The 16282-nt window shown below is 41.6% G+C and overlaps 1 protein-coding gene across 1 annotated transcript in view; it reads left to right on the forward strand.

The window, feature by feature from the left end:
• Positions 1 to 11886, forward strand: part of MARCHF6 (membrane associated ring-CH-type finger 6) — an 81200-nt gene extending 69314 nt beyond the window's left edge. Inside the window, exons 23-26 of the mRNA XM_032415458.1 lie at positions 2596 to 2685; positions 4923 to 5055; positions 6106 to 6241; positions 9081 to 11886. Of these exons, the coding sequence (XP_032271349.1) occupies positions 2596 to 2685; positions 4923 to 5055; positions 6106 to 6241; positions 9081 to 9171 (450 nt within the window). The 3' untranslated portion in view covers positions 9172 to 11886. The remainder of the gene's footprint in view (positions 1 to 2595; positions 2686 to 4922; positions 5056 to 6105; positions 6242 to 9080) is intronic.
• Positions 11887 to 16282: the final 4396 nt, after the last annotated feature.

The following is a 16282-nucleotide window of genomic DNA, read 5'->3' on the forward strand; positions in this document are numbered from 1 at the left end:
TTCCTGACTCTAAGCTAGTTGCCTTCCCTGTGTCAAGCAGCTATAGATTTATGGGAGATTAGACTCTTGGAATTCTAGCAGAGGAACTAGTATTATGTGTCCTATCCTGTGGGAAAGGTCTAGATATATCAGTGGATCTTTGAAGAGCTTGAACCTGAGCAGTCTGTGGACTTCCTCAGGTGAACATGAACCTCACCTGGGTGCCTTCTAGACTCCGAAAGGCCAAAAGACAGCTGAATTTGTGGGTCGAATCTTCCCTGCCTGGGAGCCTGGGACCATACAGAAGCAGCGGGGAGGCTTTTGCCATGTTCTCTGTAGGAGACTGGCACTTGCTCTCCCAAAGGTCTAAAGGGCTAAAATGTCCTTTTGCAGTCCTTTAGGTTATAGACCTGAGCCTCATCGAACCTGCAGAGAAAAATAACCAAATGCTTTATCTAAGGGAGTGCACAGCAACAACAGAAAAACAGGTCAAGCAGAGCAATCAGAACACATGCCCTGTGACATGGAACTGCTTGCTCACCAAGCCATGAGCATCCAAACAGAAGAATAAAAACGCAGGAGATCAAGGGGAGTATGTGTGTATGCACACACAATGGCAATAAAACAAAGTGGAACTGTGATGCTGAATCGCATGGATCTCAGACATTCAGTAGATGAATTAAAGATGTGGGTAGTCACCGTTGAAGTTAAGATTGGGCTCCTGGAAGACCACTGCCAAGCACAGAGCAAAACTGAACAAGTAGGAAGGTGAAGGGAATTTAACATCCCCTAATAAGAGCTTCAGAGTGCAGAAATGAGGCAACATGGAATGAAATAGAAAAATTTAACTGAATTGAAGAAAGTCCTGATTGTGTATGTTAAAGGACTCATCAGATTTGGTGAAGTGGACATTGAGATGAAACTGATAAGAAAAACACATATTTGAGCATATCTTGGTAAGATTTCTGAATTCTAAAGGTAAAGAGAAGTCAAACTTCAAAAAAGAAAATCATATTGGTAGTGGACTTTTTTCTGTAGCACCACAAGCCATATAGCAGAAGAGCATCTATAGGCCATTGAGAGAAAAGGGGGAAAAACCAAGCTTCCTATATCCTGGCATAATGTCATTTAGCTGTTTGTCAGAGTGATGAGCCATTTTTAGGATGTGCAAGAATTCAGAGCATACGTCAACCTTTGATCCCATTTAAAGAAGATTCTCAGAATACTAACCAAATCAGTAAATCAGAACATTAGCCTGAAGATGGTGGACAATGAAAAGGAAAAACGGTATGAGCAAAATCCATATAAAAATGATACTACATCTTTTCTGTGGGATGAATATGTGTAGATACAGGTAAATGCATAGGGGAAAAAATGTGGAGGGTACATACCAGTGTTAGCAGTGGTCGTTGCTGGGGAGGAATCAGGACTTGGGCTGGTAGTCACAGAGGACTCCAGCCTTCTCTGCAAAAGGTTTTGGTTTTATATAAGAATAGATCTAAATGTTCCATGTTATCTTTTAAAAAAAATACATTAAAGGACGCCTGGGTGGCTCAGTCGTTAAGTGTCTGCCTTCGGCTCAGGTCATGATCCCAGGGTCCTGGGATCGAGCCCCACGTTGGGCTCCCTGCTCGGCGGGGAGTCTGCTTCTCCCTCTCCCTCTGCTGCTGCTTCCCCTACTTGTGTTCACGTGCGCTCTCTCTCTCTTTCTTGCTCTCTGTTAAATAAATACATAAATAAAATCTTTTTAAAAAATAAATAAAATAATACATAAAAAACAAAACCAGACACCAGGCTATGAAGGATTTTGTGTGCCATGCTGAGGACCTTGGGGTTGTAAGCAGGGAATTGCCCTTATGTGGTCTGATTTGGGCTTTAAGTCATCACGTGGTGGGGGGTGGGGGTGGCAATGACTCTGGCTGCCCGGTGCAGTACGGGTGGGACACTGGCATGGGCAGGCCAGAGGCACAGCGGGGAGCCTGGTGTGGCCCTGGAGGTTCTAATAACAGTTCAGCAGTACTAGAGCTAGAAGCTCTCTGTGAGCCTTTGGGATAGTTTCTTTAGGCCGAACATGACTCCACAGGCTTATTTTGACATAATTAGCTTGGCTAAAACCAACACGGCAGCCTAAGGTGGTTTGATGAAACAAAATTATGGCACTGTTTTATTTATTTCCTAATTCTCTTGGAAAAGTACTGTAGGTTTCTGAAATATACTAGAATTTGTTTTGTTAGAAACGTTGAAATTGAGCTCTGGTAGGGGGTGGGGGTGTGGGGGAGGGTGGGCAATTTCCCTGGGTTTTCTAGTGTTTGTTAGTCTTCTGTAAAATTGTTACTAATCCTGCAGAACTTCTGGTTTGAAATGAAATATGCAGGAAAATTATATAGCCTCTATGCTGGGTTTTTTGCTGAAAATGAAAATCTGTTAAATGGTTTTTATTTCCCAGGGCGCCTGGGTGGCTTTGTCAGTTAAGCGCCCTACTCTTGATTTCAGCTCAGGTCACGATCTCAGGGTCCTGGGATCGAGCCCCACGTAGTATCGGGCTCCCTACTTGTCTCCTTCCCCCTGCTCGCTCTCTCTCAAATAAATAAATCTTAAATGGTTTTATTTCCCTAGGACTGGGCACTTGGAGTCCTGCACGCCAAAATCATTGCAGCTATAACACTGATGGGTCCTCAGTGGTGGTTGAAAACAGTAATTGAGCAGGTGAGCAGAGTCAGCTTTCAGGAGAGACTGTGAGTGGCAGAGGTTGTGCTTGGCCGCTGGGGTGCTTACGTTTCGTTTTTCCACCTTTCTGAGTTTTCTACACATTTTCTCTAATAAGCATATATAACTTTTTTTTTTTAAAGAAGAAGACAGTTCGCTGTTTTATCACCATGAATTTTCATCAGCCACTATTTTAAAACTTCCCTTATCTGAAGTTTAACCAGTGGCTTAGAGTACCTAAAACCCTGTCTAAAGTAAAGGCCAAAATTAGCTTATATGATTTCTTTTCAGGGCAGGAGTTCTGATGTAGGCTTGGTACTCAGTTTTCTAAATCTGTAGTAGAGTAAAGAGGTTACTGTTCAAGACAATAAATAAAGGGCAGGCGCACCTGGGTGGCACAGTTGATTGAGCATCCAGCTCTTGGTTTTGTCTCAGGTCGTGATCTCAGGGTCGTGACATCAAGCCCTGTGTCCACCTTTGTGCTCAGTGCAGAGTCTGCTTGAGATTCTCTCTCCCTCTCCTCTGCCCCTCTTGCTTGTACACACGCCCTCTCTCTCTCTCTCAAATAAATCTTTTTAAAAATAAAGGGCAGGAAAAAATAGATTGATAAAGTAAAGCTGAAACTGTACACCTGAAACTAATAAAACACTGTATGTTATTAACTATAATTAAAATAAAAACTTAAAAATATATGTATCCCAGAGCCTTAAAAAATAGTAAAAATAAAAAATAAAAACACGTATCTTAATTTAAGAAAAAGCAAAGCTGTTTGGGAATATTCTAGCTGCATAGCACCTAAGATATTATTGTATTGTTGGAACTGTCAGATAACTTGATCATTGTGGTGATAACCTTGAAAAAAGTAGATTGTGCTTCTGTACTCTGATAATAGGCTGGGAATTACGATAATTCACTTCAGGAAGATTTCTATCTAAAATAACTAACATAACAGATTTTGGTACATACTTCTTTAAATTTTAATTGTCTAGAAAATGTACTTGTGGGCAACACTCTTATCCTTAGGTTAGTGCCAAATAAATTAGGTGTTACAGTTCTGTAGCAGTAAAGGTACATCTCCTTTTGATGTATAGGAAATAAAGACAGTAGTTCTCAGCTCAGTATGCACAAGAAAATTGTCAAAAAAAATTCCTGAACCCAGAGATTTCTGGAGGTAGGGTGAGCCAGGGAGTTGCTGTATGTTCGCATGCATCTCTCCACTGTGGAGTCTCCAGGTGAGACTCTGGCCCTTGCAAAGGAGTGTGAAGAATAAGGGTTTAAGCACAGTTGGAGGCTGTGAAACATTGTTGATCTTTTTAATATTTTGCTCTCTGATGCCATGCCTTCTTTTCTCTTAACATATGTGTGAGTAAAAGGTTTGAGAAACACTGGGGTGCCTTGTTGCATTGATTTAAATGCATTTGGGTTAAATAGGTTTCTTTGGATTGGAGGCATGCCTTTGGAGGGTTAAGCCTATTGTGATGCACATCTGAATGCTCTGGCCCATTCCTGAGGGATTGGGTTGAATTGCAGGGTACTCTGCTGGGGCCACAAGTTCAAGTGCTGGGGAGAAAACAGGAACAGTGTTGTTCTGTTCTGTCCCCGTCTGCACACCATCTTTATTTTCCGTTATTCCCAAAGTTTTCCCACTTCCATTCGTTCTTTCCCCTGAAGTACTATTCATTAGAACTTTCTGGATATGATGAAAATATTGTAGAAATTCTTGAAGTAAAAAAAAAATTCACTGTAGAATTCTTTCATATTAAATTTTTATGTAAAATATCTTTGATTTGTCAAAATTTCATTTATACAGGCTTTTCAGGAACATGTTTCCTGTTGATAATGTTTTCTTATATTCAGATGAAATGAATGCAATTTTGAGTAATAATACAGATCACTCACACAAGATGTGTGCGCAGTTGTTTCAGGTTATGTGGTCTTCATCTAACATTATTGGATGTGTCTGGCATTGTATGGTGCAAGGCTAGTGTAGTCAGGATTCTCGATTGGGGTCTTATTTTATCCCTCAGCAGAGTTAACTACAAAGTGTAAGGAAGTAAATGCATTTCTGTAAAAACTTGTGAGCTCCATACTTAGGTTGGTGTTCAAAATTTGTCTTGACTTTGGGAAAAATAACCAATAAATTTAACTCCCTGTGGCTTGGATTCAGTAGAGATTGCTCTGTTAATTGGAGGAATTTGTCGTGTATCCTTGTTCTAATTTTCTCCCTCATGTTTCAGGTTTATGCAAATGGCATCCGGAACATTGACCTTCACTATATCATTCGTAAACTGGCAGCGCCAGTGATCTCTGTGCTCTTGCTTTCCCTGTGTGTACCTTACGTCATAGCGTCCGGCGTTGTTCCTTTACTAGGTGGGTAATGCTGGCTGGGGAGCTGAAGAGAGCACCTTTATGAACACCACTATATTAGTGTCACTTCCAGTATCATAGGCCGTCTGGCTCCATATGATTAAGTTGGAAATATAAATCTAGCTAAAACAGTGATTTCAGAAGACTATTTTTCTTAGACTTGACAACTTAGGGCAAGATTTGGAGAATCATAAAGCTCTTTGGTATAGTTTTTTTTCTCTAGGCAGGTGAGAAAGTATTAACATTTACACTGTCCCCAAAATAGGAACAGATTTCCTTCAGGTTGTCTCCTGACTAGAAGTGCTGTGAGCCCATACTTGTAAAGTCAAGGAAAAATGTTGTTATATTTAATTTTCAAAACGTTCTTTACCATAAAAGGAAAAGCAAAGAGGGGCTGGTATTTAGTGATGCTTCATCAACTAGATATTATCAATTGTGTGCTGAAGAGTCCTCACAAGACCTTAAACCCAGCATATGTTCAGAATGATAAGCACAAAGTTTTCCCCTCCAAATCTTTTTCTCCTGAGTTCCCCCTCTCAGTGACTAGTGTTATCCAACAGGCTACATGAGTCAGAAACCTTGTAGGTCATCTGTGTCACCTGAGTCTCTCTGCCTTCCTTACTCAAATGGTCCCCAAGTCCCGCTGACCTAGCCTCCCGAACCCATTCTCTAATCCGGTACCTTTCCCCATGGCTCTCACCGTAACCGCAGTGGCCTCCTATGTGGTTTCCCTAATTTGAAGCCTCCGCCACTAATTCACTCTCCACAATGACCTTTCTTTTGAATGACTCTCACTGTTCCTCGTTAGTGAACATCCTCTTGTTGGTTCCTGCGTGGCCTTGAAAGCACGGTCCCGCCCCTTGGTGTGGTTCATGAGGCTCCTCTCTCTGGGACCGCTGCGTTCTGGCCTCACTCCAGGCCTCGTTCCATTTCACACACAAGTTTCAGTTTTAATTGAGCTTTAATTGAGTCCCTTCTTCCTAGGGGAAGAACATATTTTCATTTCCCTGTCCTTTCACATACACTTAGAGTTTTTCTTTTTTGGTTTTACAGGTGTTACTGCGGAAATGCAAAACTTGGTCCACCGGCGAATTTATCCATTTTTACTGATGGTTGTGGTATTGATGGGGATCTTGTCCTTCCAGGTCCGCCAGTTCAAGCGCCTTTATGAACACATTAAAAATGACAAGTAAGTCTAGACTTCCATTCATCTAGCTTAAGATGTCTCATTTTTAAATTTTTCTTTCTAATATAAGTCATCATTGGGAAGAGTGCTCAGATTCTGGATATATTTTGAGGTAGAATTAACAGGATTCGCTAACAGATGGGATGTTGAGTGTGAAGAAAGCATTATCAAGGACTCAGTTGGGCCAAGCAACTGGGAATACATAGTTATCATTTATGGAGATGAAAAGACTGGGAGAAACTAGGAAGGGGGAGGAAGACTTTTTAATGCCCATTCCAAATAGTTTTTAGTCTGTTTCCAAATGTTTTGGTCTGACAATATATTAAATAGTTTTGGATAAAAATAAGAAGCCTGCATGAGGACTCAACCTGCCTCAGCCCTGCCTGCAGCCGGGGACCACTGGGTTACTCTGATCATTGCTGAGGGAGGCTGTGAGGCCCCTGCAGAAGTATTGTAGGGCCTCTGTTTGGGGGACACTGTGACCTGACCTCAGTGAGAGACTGACAGCGGCCCAAGGGAAACACCTTCCGGGGATAATCGCCCTCTGACCTTCCGTGTTATGACAGAAAGCTGAGTCCTCTTCTGGTTTAGTGGTGTCCAGCAGGGAAGGGGAGTTTATAACTCTCCATCCGGGTTTGCCTGGAAAGTCCCAGTGTACACATGCGATCTCGTGTCCTTGTTAACAATACCCCAGTTTATTTGTGAGTGTCCCAGTTTAGACAGCAGATTATATGGTCACCTTATTTACTCTGAGGATTCTTAAGAGTAATATTTTTAAGAATGAAATTCAGGATGTTCAAGGCTTCTCCAAAGCATTTGCTGGCAGTAAAAGGACAAGTACACTTCGGCGGTCAGAGTAGAAAATTCTGTCCACCAAGAAAGAACAGAGAGGGGGGATTTCAGTGATGAATGTCAGTTCGTGTCACTTTGCTTGTTTAGGATGACGAGTAAGTTCTGCAGGCAGAAAGCAAACGAGACACGGCCTCGGCTTCTGCTGCTTTCTTCTTCAGTGCTTGTGCTCCGGCCTGCTCCCCTGCTCAGCTGCCCCGGTGTCCTTTCTCACCCCCCTCCCAGCCTTTCTTATTTGTCACTTTCTGCAGCCCAGTGTACTCTTTTCTCTCTCCCCATTTGTTCCTTCATGTAGAAAACTGTTGAAGTGCAGGCTCCCTAGAGGCCACATCTTGGGTGCTGTTGTTTACCTGTTCTCTAGCAGTATTTGAGCGTGTGGTGTGCGTGGGGCCGGCCAGGGCACGAGAGGGTGCTGGGGCATTAGGGAAAGTGGGGGATGTGTTCAGAGTCTCCTTTTTCTGCCACTGAGTTACTTTTTGGTCCTGGGCAAGTTAACTCACACCATTTCTTTCTATGCTTTTCATTGCCTTTTCATTGCCGTAATGCTAACCCCTTGACATGACTTGGTATGTTTTGTGATGACGTGTATGTCAGGTAGAGCTGTGTGTATTACATTAGAGTCAATTCAGTTGTCATTGTTTAAAACACTTATAAAATTCTCACAGTTTAAAAATCCACTGGTTAGTTGGGGAACAGTGTGGAAAGGAGTCGTAAACTTTTAGAAAAGAATTGGGAAGACAGAAAGTATTAAAACAGTGGGATCATGGATGAAGAAACCGTAGGATTAGTGAAATGTTTTAAAAAGTGACACATTAAGCTACTTGGCATAAACTGCCAAAATACCTCATTAGGCTAGTATTTGTTGGCAGAAAAGTGGTAGGTGAAAGTCAAGGTAGAAAAAGTAATGGTGAAAGTTTCTACCCTGAGTCTTTAGCACATGCCAGGCCTTTGTTGCCATGGCCTTTGTATGCTTTCTGTTTCTTACAGTGATCATGGGACATGGTACTGTTGTTCTTACTTTATTGATGAGTAAACTGGGTCTCAAAGACCCAGCTCCCGGGCCACCCTGTCATGGGCTGGCTTCACTCTCCCCTGCTTGCACAGGTGGCTAAGGACTTACAGGCCACTCCTTAGTCTGCAGTGCTGACTCCAAATGGGTACCTGTCACCCCGGCCTCCTGGAGCTCTTTGCGACATCCTCAGCTTGGTCAGCCACTGTCCTCTGAGGGTCAACCTGCAGCCAATCCCCCCATTTAGTGAGGCACACCACTGCTTCTCCACAATGACTGCTGTCGTCCTGGTGATGCGACATCTTGTCACTCCAGCATGGTCACTTCTGTTCTAGTTCTGCAGCGCTGCATCCTTGGCCCTTTCCTCCCTCTCATCATAGCGTGTGAGTTAGGAACACACAATGCTCTGTTCTTGGGCCACAACCTCCTGCCTTCTGTTCCTTGCATTCACTCACCTCTCTGCCATCTCCCCTTTGACCTCATTGAAAACTTTGGCCTTTGATTTTTCCTTTTCTCTATAGCTAGAGGTTTTCCGGTCCGCTTGCCTCCCTACCTAGCTTTCTGAAGGCCATAATTCTAGTCTGTTTTTCTTCAGATCTATCCACTAAGCTGTTCTATAAAATATCTTTACCAGAGAAATCCCCTGAAAAAGCTTACTGTGCCTTACCTCCCAAGTGTGTGAGTTTGTGAGAACCCCTGACATACGGACCAGAGCACGTGCTCCATTGCCCAGCATCTGCGACCTTCTGACATCTGCTGTTCTCCTGTTTTCCCACCGGCCTACAACTCCCTGTGAGGTGCCTGCTTGTGCGCCTCTTGCCAGGTGTTCATTCTCGAGCTCCCTTCTACCGATCTAACCGTTGCAGGGTTTTAAGTGGGAATGATCTGATTTGCATTTAAAAACTGTATCACTGGCTGCTCTTAGGAAGAATGTTTAAATATGTAAGATCATGTAAGAGTAACCACCCTGTTTTTACAACCTAGATACCTTGTGGGCCAACGCCTCGTGAATTATGAACGGAAATCTGGCAAACAAGGCACATCTCCACCACCTCCACAGTCGTCCCAAGAATAAAGTGGTTGTCTCAACTACCTTGACCTTCCCCTTGCCTTTACGTGTCCTTTTTTGTGGACTTCTCTCTTTGGAGATTTTTCCCAGTGATCTCTCAGCATTGTTTTTAAGTTAACTGTATTTGACTTGTGTTCTCAGCATTCAGAGAGCAGCAGTGCGAGGCTCTGCTGCCCTTCCTGCTCTTCCGACATCGTAGCTGTCTGAGATCTGTACATGTGTAAATAGAAGTTCCTGGATACCCTAAAACCTTGGATTAAACAGAATGTGCATTGTACATCTTTAAACAAAATGTATATTAATTTATTAAATCTAGTTGTCACTTTATTTTGGACCTGCTGTGATCTTGACAGGAAACGTGCCACAGAGCCATAGTGCAAAGGCAAGACTTTTTAATGACGTCTTTTGGAGCGCAAGTATCATGGTGTTCCTAGCAGTTCGTATTAAGTAAACTGTACATTCTGTCTTTCTTGGCTGTTCAGACCTCACCAAGAACTTGAAAGGAAACAAGTAGAAATCAGCAGTGGAGTGTTTGTGGTAAGAGAACATGAACTCTGTGCTTCACTGTCAATCGTTTTTGGAAGTTATTTTGTATAGCACCAAAGCTGTTGTACATTTTCTACTGCTTGATTTTTTTCACATGTCTGTGTTTATAATATTGTATAGTATCTTGTGCTAGGTGAGGAAATTATTTTTAATTTTGATAATTTAATATTCCTAGTGATCAGCATTAAGGGTTGGGATTTTGTGCTTGTTAGGGGCATGTCTGTGTTTAGAGAAAACAAGTCCACGAGAACATTTTCATTCGTTCCCTGCAGCCCCCCTTTTCCACACACAGCTCTGTTTCTCCTCTTTGGCAGCAGTGGCCAGAAGTCATGCAGGATCACAAGTCTTACAAAGTAACATCACCAACAGTGCATCATACTGGAATTAGAACACACTGAGATGTTTCTTAAATGTAGATATGGTTTGTGGTCTTAGACCAGCAGCGTTAGAGAAGACTGGTTAGAACACCTGGTCCTGCTGGTTAGGGCACCGTTGGGTGAGGATTAAGGAGTACATTTTTCCTAGTTTTCCATGAGTAAATCCCAAAGTTTCCAGAGCTTTTTATTTACAGAATTGAACTACAAATAAAACCAACTTGATTGTAGTTGTCCAGAAGGAAGCTGGCTTGCGCTGGCCTTTTAACGTAGGAGTGAAGAATGTATTTCATTGGAAATGTGTTGTAAAATCTCAGAAAACTGAATACTTATAAATCTGGTTTCCCCTTATAACCAAAGCTTCAAGTAAGGAGTCTAGAGAAATAGAACAGTTGGGCACATGATCCAAGTATTTAATGGTAATGGTATATTGTAAGGGTGGTGTTTGCTTTTGAATAATAACCTAGAAATTCTCAGAGAAAAATGGACAGCATAGGTCTTCAGGAACTCTTAAAGAGTTTCCATATAGTATTAAAATGTATAGAGTCTAATCTGAAGATTTTTTAAATATTAAAGTCAGCCAAACATAAGCTACCAAAACAAACATGTTCTGGTTGTTTTATATTTCAACAATTTTTCCCAAAGTGTGGTGATTACTTTACTTTAAAACATCAGTATCAAAAAAAAAAAGCTTGACTTAGGGTTCAGTGTTACACTTTTTGGCACTTTGTAGCAGTCCTTTCTCTTGTAATCTGAAATAAGGTCTTTGCTAGCCCTGCCTTTACTTAGAAATTTAGTCCTACTTTAAAAAATTAGGAGCATTTTAAAATGTAATGCCACCTGTTGTGGTGTGTGTCTATATAAATTGTTCTCTTTGGGAGAAAAATATTATCAATTGGTCACATAACTTGATTATATTAATTTAAATTTGTTTTTTAATTTTTCAGAGAATTTGTAGATCTTGATATAAAGTCATTGGAACACATTTATCTGTTTTACCAGGAAGAGCTCTAGGCAGATACCATAAAAGATTAAAAATTGTTATTCTACAGAATTTTAAATGAATCTTACCAGATATTTTGTAAAAAAACAAAAACAAAAACAAAAACAAAAAAAACCAAACCAAACTTATATATGAATGTGTATGAATGGCCAAAAGTTGCCCTCCATTTCACTGGTGATAACTTTATCTTGTACTTAAGGATTTCCTCTTGGTTTTCAGTTGTGCTTTGTCCTCTTTACGATCAGATGAATACTTCCGTAAGGAAAGCATTTGCTGGCATAATATTTACATGGGTAGCATCAGGATTTTATTATTAACCAATAGTCTTATAAACATTTGAAACCTCTAGTTCAGAAAGTCCTAATATTGCTGCCCTTCTTCCTGTAGATTTTTTTTTTAATAAAATAGCATAGTTTTGCTTCATTTTACATGTCTTCAAGGAAGTTAATTAGGAAGGACCTTTTTGCTTTATTTTTAACTTTATAAATTGAAGACAAATCAACATTTGGGAGTTAGTTTCACATGACCACTTATCAAATGGTCATAGTATGAAGTGTGCAGTTGTTCCTTATTAGCAAATTATGTTTGATTTTTAAACTACTAAATACTAATAGTTGAGGTGAAAACTGAAGAAAATGCCAATGTGAAGTTTATGTATAGCTAGCCTTAAAGTTCCATGTTTTTAGGTGATTTTTTTCCTGTTTGCTGGAGAAACAGTGGAAATTGGACATCTCAATTCCAGATGTAAACAAAAAGTAATTTTTTATTTCAACATCTAATATAGCTGTTATTACTGTGGATCTTGTGTTTTTTTCTTTCCCTTATTCAAGTAATAGAGAATAACTTTTTCTTAAATGATTTGGTCTTAGAGATGTCATTTCTGTATTGGCAAATGCTATTATTAAAATGTAACTCTTGAATTTAGGTTGAATTCATGACTTTTTAAAACAAAGAAGCAGTGGACATTTCTCCATTGTATTGTGTTTACACCCCCCCAACACACGCGCATGCGCGTGCGTACACACACGAGAATGTAGCGCCAGTCTTAACACTGGCACTTTTTTCAACTTCACAAGTTAGCTACCTATTCTTCTCACTTTCAGGATTGAGTATTTTAAGCTCTAATGACCAGTTTTATACATTGTAAAATGAAATGATTATGTTTAAAAGACTCCTTTAGAATGTTGCCTACTCAGTTCCCATCAAGAAGAGACAAAAGTAAAATGTCTTGCCACCAAAGTATTATTAAAAACCTCGTTTGTGGAGATTCTCTAACTCCCTCGGTTGGGCTGTCTGTATCTCCTTATTAATTTGGGCATGTTTCCTTCTCTCCCTCTTACTGCCCTGTGTCATTTTTAAAAGCAACCACTTTAGGGGCGCCTGGGTGGCTCAGTTGGTTAAGCGACTGCCTTCGGCTCAGGTCATGATCCTGGAGTCCCTGGATCGAGTCCCGCATCGGGCTCCCTGCTCGGCAGGGAGTCTGCTTCTCCCTCTGACCCTCCTCCCTCTCATATGCTCTCTCTCTCTTTCATTCTCACTCTCTCAAATAAATAAATAAAATCTTTAAAAAAAAAAAAATAAAAGCAACCACTTTAGGTAAGGGTTTCATTCAAACCTCTAGCAATATGTTTGGCATGGATACAATAAAGTTAGGACAGTGTATATCTGTTTTCATTCCCATCTGTTTTGTATGAGTGCCTCGTTCTGTCATGAGAGTAAAGTAGTACCGTAATGGAAATGTAATGACTGTAAGGCCTAGGAATGACTGTCTTAGAGGGTAAATAGAACACGTAGTTATTTGGGACATCAATTTTCTATTAAAGCAAACACCTTAGATACCCAGACCAATTTTATGTGTATATATTCTAAAATGCTCCCTTTTTTATGTGGTGGTTTGTTGCCTTCTAAGTCAAGAGAACAAAATTGAATAAAGTGAATGTTAGTTGTAGCCTAGTTTTTTTGTTTTTTTTTTCATTGTAAGATTGCTTCAGAATTACAGAAATGTGCATTATTAATCAGCATAGATAGATGATCTAGGTATTTTTTAATATAATAGTTACATAGAAAAAGAAGTTACATGTGATTATAGTTCCTCTCTTCTGTTCTAAGTTCTAAAGTAGAGTTGGAGAGAACACATCCCTTCCCCTTTGCCCCCTCACCGCACTAAGCATCACTGGGAATAGTGAAGGCCCTCTTCTCGAGCTGCAGGCAAGATGCTACCCACTTCTGCACCTGGTTACAGGATCCACATGCCAAAGCCTCACCAGGTTTTCTCTTTAAGTGGATACTTGGAGTAGAACCAGTCAAGTCCATTTTATGTAGTTGACTGTAAGTCTCAGAGAAAAAGGAAAGAATTGCATGAAGCCCCATGTGAACAGATCCTTTTGTTTCTAGGTTCAAAACTTTATTAAAATTTCTTTTTAATCGAGTGCATTTTTATTTTCAACGCAGCAGTGGTAGGAGAAATGCTCTTTGAACCACAGGGCATCTGTAATCTGTGAGGTTGAAGTTTCACAGCAAAGGAAATTGCATGGTGGATCTCAGAAAGTGGCCGGTAATGCCCCTCATACCCCGCGGTGTAGAGCCCCTCTTGTTGCCAACAGAACACTGATGGCATAAGTGGATTAAGGTCTGAGGAGGTAACTCTCTCCCCTCCTCCTCCCACAGTGTTCTGGCTTTGGTGTCTGTTTTCCTTCCCACACTGTACTGAGCACTACAGTTGAATCGCTGTATGGTGTCTGCCTTCAAGGAGCCCCTTAGAAAGTGGAAAGGGCCAGAAAAACGAGCAGAAGGTTCTAGTCCTGGTATGACTAGCATGCCCTGAGGAATGCAGAGCAGGGTCCCCCTGGGCACTCTGTACTGTGCTGGGCCGTGCCCCAGGCCTGCTCCAGCCTCCTGCGGTGTGCTTCACTCAGCGACAACCAGGAGCCTGGGGAGAGCAAGTCCCCTTTACACTGCTTTATACGGTTTAATCTTTTTGAAATCTCTCTTTTTACATATGAAAGCAAAGTGGTATAACTACTTTGGGAAATAGTTGGGCAGTTCTGAAAACATTACAATAAGTACTTAGCAATCCTAGTTATTGACCAAGCAAAAAGTAAGTCCATACGATGACTCATACATGAACATTCCTAGTAGCTTTATTTGTAATAGCTCAAGGCTGGAAACAGGCTTGGAAATCCACAGGCCTATCAACGGGTAAATAGATAAGTGACCATCCATGCAATGAGATACCACTCAGCAATTTTAAAAAAAAGCAATTAATTTGATATACACAGCATGGACAAGTCTCAATGCTGAGTGAAAGCAGACCTACAGGTCGGTGGGGAGGGGCTTGGAGGGACTTCAGAGGGGCATCAAGAAATGGGGGGATGATGTGTTTGTTACCTTGATGTGCTTCTGGTTTGACATGTATACATATGCTAACACTTAAATTGTACATTTTAAATTTGTGCAATTCATTGCATGTTAATTACATCTCAGTCTCAAAAAGTAATAACCAGTGTTCATATATGTTCTCTAAGGGGTCATTTCATACCTTTCTTCTCTCTCTTTTGGCTGATGACTTTTCATTTCTATTTCACCGAGAAGACAGAAGCAATCAGAACAAGTCTTCACAAGTTCACATTGTCAATTTACTGTCTTACCTGCACCTGCGCCCATACGCTCCCCAGGCTGTGCGGGCCGCACACGTCCCCTCCAGCGTGCGTGCCCCGTATGCACACTGCCCCCGGGCCCACATGCAATCCCTGGGTCCCCCCACCCTGCACGGGCTCACTAGATCACAGTACTCACCTGCTCGAGGCACTGCTCTGCAGTTCTCCCTCTCCCTCATAAGGGGTGGTGGGTCATTCCCATCATTCAGATGTTGTATCATCTCTTCCGCAAGAAAAATCTCCACCCCACTAACTCCTTCAACTGCTCCATTTCACGTTCCTTTCCAGCAAAGCCCTTCAAACAGCTATCTCTACTCACTCTTTCCAATTTTTCCTCTCCTCTTCCAGCCCTGCTACAATGTTTGCTGCACTTTTCCACTGGAATTGCTCCTGTAAAGGTCATGAATGGCCACCACTAAATGATGTGGCTCCTTCTCAGCTCTCACCTGAAATGGTTGGTTCCTCTTTCCAGTGAAACCATTTTCCTGGTTGTCAGGACACAGCGTTCCCCTCATTTTCCTCCTGCCTGTCTGGATTCTCCTTTCCAAACTCCCTCACTGACCCTATCCTGTCAGCCCAGCTCAGCTGGGACCTCAGTTCTACCTACACCCATTGACTTGGTGATCTCACTCACTCTCATGGTTTTAAAGGCCATCTGTATGCGGATCACTCACATATTTACTCCAGACATGTCTGTGCACCTGTCTATGTGGACTCTTCCAGACATCTCAAACTTAGGTCCAAAACACAACTCATGATGCCCCTACCCCAAATCTATTTTCTCAAAACGTCCCCATTTCAGTTGGTAAGCAATTGGATGAAGTTGCTAAACAAAGAATGTTAGTAATACCGTTGACACTTGTTTCTCTCCCAACCTTCACATACAATTGGACAGCAAGTCTTCAAAAATGAATCGGATTCTGGCTACATTGCACCACCTCTACTGCTACCATCCTGGTACAGAGCACCATCCTCCTCCTGCCTGGGTCGCTGCAGTTTCTCCTGAGCTCCCGGCCTCTGCCCACACTCTCTTGTCTCTCTTCCATTTATTTTCAACACGGAATCCAGAATGATCATGTTCAGATCTAAGATCACATTAGTCCTCTAATCAGAGAGCTAACTATCACACTCAGAGTCCCAAGTTCACAGTTGCCTTAAGGCCCCCTGTGCTCACTGTGCTCCTGGCAGCCTCCTTGCTTCCAGAACAGGTCAAACCTCAGGGCATTTGCACTTAGGCTGCTTGCTGTGCCTTAATGTTCTTCATCTAGGCTCTCCCCAAGCTCTTCATTTTTTACTGAAGTGTCATTCCTAAAATTGCAGCTACTGGGGCATTCCTGACTCTTCTGCTGTGTTTTATCTCTCATATGTATTAACACATCACATGGTTTTCCTGTCTTACTTATATTTGTGTGTTTTACCCCACTTGAATGGAAGCTTCAGAGATTTTTTTTTAACTATTTGGGGATTACTACTATATTTCAGAACAGTTCTTGGGACATATTTAGCATTCAATACTCTTGAGTAAATAAATGGATGAA

The sequence above is a fragment of the Phoca vitulina genome, unplaced genomic scaffold (genome assembly GCF_004348235.1).
Source record: "Phoca vitulina isolate PV1807 unplaced genomic scaffold, GSC_HSeal_1.0 scaffold17, whole genome shotgun sequence".
Classification (NCBI taxonomy): domain Eukaryota; kingdom Metazoa; phylum Chordata; class Mammalia; order Carnivora; family Phocidae; genus Phoca; species Phoca vitulina.